Source organism: Morone saxatilis, unplaced genomic scaffold (genome assembly GCF_004916995.1).
Source record: "Morone saxatilis isolate NCDOM2014 unplaced genomic scaffold, NCSU_SB_2.0 Contig11, whole genome shotgun sequence".
In the NCBI taxonomy this organism is placed as follows: Eukaryota; Metazoa; Chordata; class Actinopteri; family Moronidae; genus Morone; species Morone saxatilis.
In genome coordinates this window covers 1,430,942-1,437,495 of record NW_023339663.1, presented here as the reverse complement: position 1 = coordinate 1,437,495, position 6,554 = coordinate 1,430,942, and the positions used below count along the sequence as shown (strand labels likewise).

The 6,554-nt window shown below is 45.0% G+C and overlaps 1 protein-coding gene across 1 annotated transcript in view; it reads right to left on the bottom strand.

Moving 5' to 3' along the window:
• Positions 1–1,116: 1,116 nt before the first annotated feature.
• LOC118320846 (SH3 and multiple ankyrin repeat domains protein 2-like) overlaps positions 1,117–6,554 on the bottom strand; it is a 39,105-nt gene continuing 33,667 nt past the window's right edge. The window contains exons 10-11 of the mRNA XM_035651965.1: positions 3,029–5,522; positions 1,117–1,162 (exon numbers count right to left, since the gene is read on the bottom strand). Of these exons, the coding sequence (XP_035507858.1) occupies positions 1,117–1,162; positions 3,029–5,522 (2,540 nt within the window). The remainder of the gene's footprint in view (positions 1,163–3,028; positions 5,523–6,554) is intronic.

Below are 6,554 nucleotides of genomic sequence, written 5' to 3'. Positions count from 1 at the left end.
TAATTTATTCTTCAACTAGTTCTTTGCTAAATCACCTATTTTAACATATGGCAGCATTTAAAAATTAATTCAGTATCATATCTAGAAATCTCATAATATAAGTATACAGCAAAGGGCTTCAAATCATTTCTACTCAATAGGAGTGGCATATCAAGTGTGAAGTTTCTATTTTTCTTGAGTGACCCTCTTCATAAAAATGTGTCAACACTAGGGTTGTGCGTCTCTCTCTCTCTCGGCCTACAATACATTCAGGGACGATGCATTTTCATATGGAACAATTCAGTGCGATCCGATTCAATCTGATACCGTTCTTAACATTTGATTAATGTAGACATTTATTTTCCATTCTACATTAAAATAAGCCAGTTTTAGCTAAGTGACATTGCTTACTTTAAATACATATATTTTCTAAAATGCCAGGGATTTTCCAAGTATTATTTTCTTTATGGGAAAAATGGAAGACAGATGTCTCATTTCAGAATTACATGTCATTGTGTTTTATGTGTTTTTCCAACAGACAAAGACAAAGATACTTTCTGATGTGAGTACCTTGGACCTCGCCCAATTAGAGCTAACTTGTGGCTGGAAAGTGTTCAATATCTGTTTCTGCTTGTGCTAGCTGTATTAGCATCTACAGACTCCTCGTCGCATACATAGGTGTCACCGTACCGTCTCACCAGGTGAGTCATTTGCAGTGCTCCAGCTGAACTTAACTGCTGTCTGACAGATCTTACAAATGGACAGAGTTTTGTCCGACTTTCCTTCCTTCTTATAGAAACCAAATGTCTTCCAGACTTTAGATTTGATGATGCACTGTAAATCGTGTCTACGTTGTCAGACATGTTTGATTATGCTTTGATTATCCGTGTACCGATGTAGAAGCATTTATAACGTTAAAACCATTTTCGACTCGTATCGATAAATCTTTACACCCCTAGTCAACACACAGACAGACAGGCAGACACCAACATGACAACTTAATTTTCTTTAACATGCCAGTGACAGATACAAATGAACACATGAAATGTGGCTTTGGGCTGACGTGACAGCAGCTGATGAAACCTACCTGTGAAGATGGGAGACACAAAGGGCATGAAGAAAGAAGAGGTGAAGGAACTACAGGAAACTGGAGAAAATGGAGATGAAGATGGAGAGGCGAGAGCTGAAAATGAAATGAGTAAAAGGTGTAAAGGTCAACAGACATGACTTTGAACTGCAGCGAGGATGAAAATGAGGATAACATGATAGTATGTGGCATGAAGCGTGAAGGAGGGCAACAAGGCTGGACCTAAGCAGCTGCCCCGGCATCTCATTGTAATTACCGCAAATGGTCGTCACCGTGTTGATCTAACAATGTTTATCAGACACAAACGCCCAGAAGGAATCAACTCTTTCCCTCTGCTCTCTACACCTTTCTGATGATCGATGGGACCATTCATACAAAATGCATGTGAGCAGTGAATTATTTATTGTGCTTTTTATTTCCCTCTCATACAGGAGAGATGTGAGTTTAAAAAACCATGAGCTGAGCTGGTTCAGGTGCCGGGTCCATCAAAACGTTGTCCCACTTACAGCAAATGTGACTCCTGGATGTCCTGAGCAAAAACATGGAGGAAATCAATCTTATATCAAATGTACACTCCCTGAGTCCTGCCTATCAACAAGTAAACAGTGTTCACTTTCATATTTAATGCTTATAGTGACTGATATGAATTTAGGCTGGTCGTTTGTGCTTCCATCCAAGTCCACATTCAGTTGAGAAATATGACTTGTGCAAAAACAGATAAAAAGGGAGAGAAAGAGGTGAATGGTGTCTACAAATGTGCCACATTATGAACAGAGGATTCAACTCCCCTGAGTAATTATTTTATCAGATCTTTATGTTACAGTAGTTTACCCATGGATCACGACTTAGTAACACACAGACCTCACAAACAGCTACCACAATAAAGTCAAAAATGATCAACATGGTTGACTACAGCTAGAAGCTACAAGCAAACGCTGAATTATCCAGCCCTTTCTCCTTTCCTGTACTTAGATATGCTATGTTCTAGGCTTGTCTCTGTTCAAAAGACATTTTGAAGATGGTTAAATAATAAAAATGATATATATTTTGCTAATGTTAAGTAACCCTAGCTAGCTAATTAGCTAATTATTTACTGACATTAACTATCAGATTTAACTTGCTGATAATTAATGTAGATTAGCTACTTAGCTAGTGTTTTGGTCTGTAGCAAAATGCTATCTAGCTAGTTGTTAGCTAGACTAGCTCTTGTTTTGTTAACATTAGCTAACATAAACTATGTGACTATGTGGCTTTTACCTTTTTAACCATCTTGAAATTTTGATTGTCTTTTCAACATACAGCAGACTAGCACAGTGATTCTCAACCTTTTAGATGCATGACCCCTCCAGAATAATCAGGTTGGTGTTCACGACCTACTACCTAATTTGTGATACAGTTTATATAAAGGTCAACCCACAATAAAGCCTTTGAAGAACCTTGGGTTGATTATGCTTCTATAAACCCTTAACCTGACATACAAGCACACCCCTGGAACCTCATACATACTGCGCACAGAACTGAAAACAACCAGCTGAGATGTATTGCTCTAGACCTCCTAACCTTTGGTTGTTTGCCGAAAGTTATAATCAACAAGATGCAATTGACCACCAGAGGACAGAACATGAAGAACTGTTTACAGAAAACCAAACTTATGTACTGTAGAATCAATGATAACCAAAACTGCCCTGATATCTATCACAAAGGAGCAGGAAGTAAGACGTAAGTAAGAAAAAGGTTTTGTCGTATCTTGGATCCTATAATAGGCAGTTCTATAATTTGTATTCAACTCTTACAAGTTACCCAAACTATTACAATAAATGATAAAGTAGAAGATAAAAGAATGTCTGGGAATAAACCAGATAGCAGGTCATAGAAAACATGGGGCATTAAAGTACTCAAAATAAGAACAATTGAGAGAAAATGAACTCGGTAACTCTGAGTCATGAAGGACTTATCACATACCTTGTTCCAAAGGCCCCCCTGGTCCCCGTGGGGGAGTCGAGGCTTTCTCCTGGCTTGGCTGGCCTGTCGCGATTCATTTGCTGCAGAATGGAGCTCAGCTCTGTGATAACGGTGTTCTTGGTGTCTGGTGTGGATGGGGGGCTGCGCAGCTCAGGGGGCTGATCACCCCACAGCTTGGATGTCCTTTGAGTAGGAGTCCTAGGAGGTTCAGAGGAAGGGGGAGGGGGAGGTGCCTGAGGCGGTGACCCATAGGACTCCGGGGGCTCTTCAATGAGAGCATCATGATAAAGTGATGTTCTGTTGATGACGGACTTGCCCTTGGGTTTGGGTGGCACAGGGGGCCGATCCACCAGGAAGGCATGCCCGTCTGCGGTGGCATAGAGGCTCTCCAGAGTGCTGTCGCAGAAGCCTCCCTCTGACGACAGGGTGGAGATGCTGGAAACGGTGCTGGTGGTCTCCATGTGCTGAGGATCCCCGCTACTGCGGCTATCAACTTCTTCGATACCCGAGTCACCCACCCCTGACTCTGGGTCAGGTGGAGGAGGAGGATATGAGGGGGGCATGCTGTTTGACACTCGTTTGTGTTGATCAGTGACAGGTGGTGGGGCGTGAGCGTGGTATGGGGGTAGAGAAGGTCCCCCATTTCGTCTCTGTTGCTGAAGCATCTCTGCAATGGCACTAGCCTGGTCATCAGGAATGTCAATACTGTTGGCAAACTCCAGAGGTGGGGGGAGGGGCTCTGTGAAGTCAAAATCCTCGTCAATGTCAACTGAGGCTAGAGGGGGAGGGGGGATGCGGAAGGGCAGCTTTACTGGTTCATCCATGGACTCGCCTAAAGGAATACTCCTCCTCCGTGACGAGGGTGGCTGTGGATTGGCGGACAGTGTTGGAGCTTTTAGAGGATCGGGTTGGTTGGGGTCTTTCAGCTCAGACGGCCTGTTGCTGTCCTGCCCCTCCTCTTGGTTGTTCACCTTGTTGCTTGCGTCTGTGCTGGTGTGGACCATCAACAGCCCGGCTAACTTGGTGTCAGCCACATCCGCAGGTGCGCTTTTCCTCTCCTCAACTGCCTGATGCTTCCGCTCTTCTCGTGCTCCATCGGACTCATACTTCTGCTCCGTCATCTGCCTCCGCAGGCCCCCTCGACCAGGCCTCCCCATGGTCGCGGTGGAGATCGCAGCAAAACTTGTCTCGATCCCAGAGCGTAGTTTGGTGTCAATAAACAGCGGTTGGTTGAGGTCTGGTTTGTGGCTTGGCTGAATTGGGAGGGACTGGGCTTCATGCTTGGGGGTTTGCTGAACCTGAGGAGGATTTTGTGACTGATTCTGAGGATGGTTTTGTTGCTCTTTCATGGCCCGGTCACGAGCTGCCAGGGCCAGAGCTAGTGGAGAATTAGGGTCCAAGGGCTTTCCGGTGACAGGATGGAGGTAGGTCCCATTGGCCCTGTAGTGGCTCTTAGGAGGAGTGGATGGGAGACTAACAGGACTGTCCAGGTTGGGACACTGGCCTGTTCTGGTGTTTAGAGGCTCCCGCACCACTGTGGGCTCAGGAGTGTTGAAATCTGTCATGTTGCCACTACCACCCCCAACAGGGGGCCCAAGCTGTGCCGCAGGAGGGGGAGCCAATATCCTTCGAAGCCGCTCGTCGCTGCTGAACATGCCTTCATCAATGGACTTTGACTGGCGAAGACGAGGGGTTGGCGTGGGACTACTGAAGTCATCATCCCCCATGTCTATTGACTGGAAGGCAATTGAGTGTTTTTTTGCCTCTAGCCTCTTCTCCCGGTCCCGTACTGCCCCGGCAATAGCTGCCGCAAAGGGGTTGCTTAGAGACATAGGGTCTTCAGGACGCAAACCTCCACTTCCACCAACAGTGGGTGTGAGAGGTGGGTGTTCAGGGGTGGTGGGCTCGATCTCCATACTGCTACCCTGGCTGCTCTTGCCACTGCTGCTGGTGGAGGGCTCCTTAACGATTATGGTGGGGATGGGTATGGAGGAGCACGTTCGTTCTACAGGCGTAGTAGGCATGGAAACTGGGCCCGAGGGGCTTGCTGGCATGTGACAAGTCTTCTCTGGACTATCCTCAACATTGGACTGCTTTACTAGCATGCCCTTCCTTCGAGCTGGTTTCGCTGGCACATACAGTGTCTTATTGCCCACCTCGGAGTAAGGGTTCTCTGGCACTGGTGTACGCCCTCGAGTGCGCGTGCTCTCAAAGTGCTCTGAGCTCTGCCGGAAATAGCCACGCCTTAACGTGCCAACGTCAGTGGTTCGGCTAATGGTCGTCACTGCATTTGGAGAGTTCTGGGTGAAGCTGGGTCGTGTCGTGCCGTAGCTCTTGGGTGTAGGGCCAGCAGCTGAGTTGTAGGCAGGTGGCGAAGGGGGTGAAATGGCTGGGGGAGGAGGGATGTCCTCTGAGGTGTCGGGCATGGAGAGACTGCGGGAGAACTTGAGTAGGGGAGGTGTGAGGAATCCCTGTTTCTCATCCTCCGATGTACCTTGGTGAAATGGAACAGAAAGAAAAACTATGTGAGGACCTGGGGGAGACATCCCTATTTTTTATTTCCAGTATGGCCTCTTATGTGTATGTGTCATTTATTGATGTGAGCTCTTTATTTATCCAAGCAGGAGGTTCCTGAAATTTGTGAGAGGCCAGATATATAAGGAAATAGATGATTATAAGATGTTTACTGCCCCAAGTGGGAATATCTTGTTGAGTTAATTTGACCAATTACTACCAACTAAAGTCTTGGAAAAGGAAATAAGTACAAGAATAAACATTTGAGGCGGAATGCTAAATCAAAATTAAGAAGCGTACCAATGAAGTTGTGTAGATTTAAAAGGTGTCAGGTCAAATTATCTCAATTAAAAGACCTAAATAGCTCAAACAAATTTACATCAATACAATCAATTTTACCTTGTATTTTTTCAGAAATTGTAGAGACATTAAGATCAGCCTTGTGGTATCTAGAGGTGGACAGATCTAACCAGGGAAAGTCTGCAGAACACTTTTCTTTACTTTACTTACTTATAGTTACACCCTAACTGTGAAAGTTGAGGGAGGAAGTGCCTTGCTCAGGGGCACTCATTCAATGAGTGGCACTATTTAACTCTCAGAAGAGAGCATTTTCCCAGAGTGTCAACAAACCAGAACATGCTAAAAGTGCTTTCATTGCAATTATTTCATAAAAAATACATTATTTTTTTTGTTATAATAATGATGGCATTGCAAATCAAAAGAGCTGTGAGTAACATTAGCCTGCATGACGTCCCTCCAGTTCAGCAGTGAGAATGAGGTTTCAGCATATGCTTAATGACCTCCAATATTATCGCCTGAAAGCACACTTTGCTGACTGGATCATTCTAATTTATCTATAATTAGCTTTAATATTGCTTGAGCACACAGAGCAAGCCTCTGAGCATTAATAGAATATTACGACGAGCTAAAAGCACAAGGTACTGGATGTGCAGTTCACAACTCAGGCCGACATTGACATGCCCTCCCCCTCACACACACACACTCTCACACA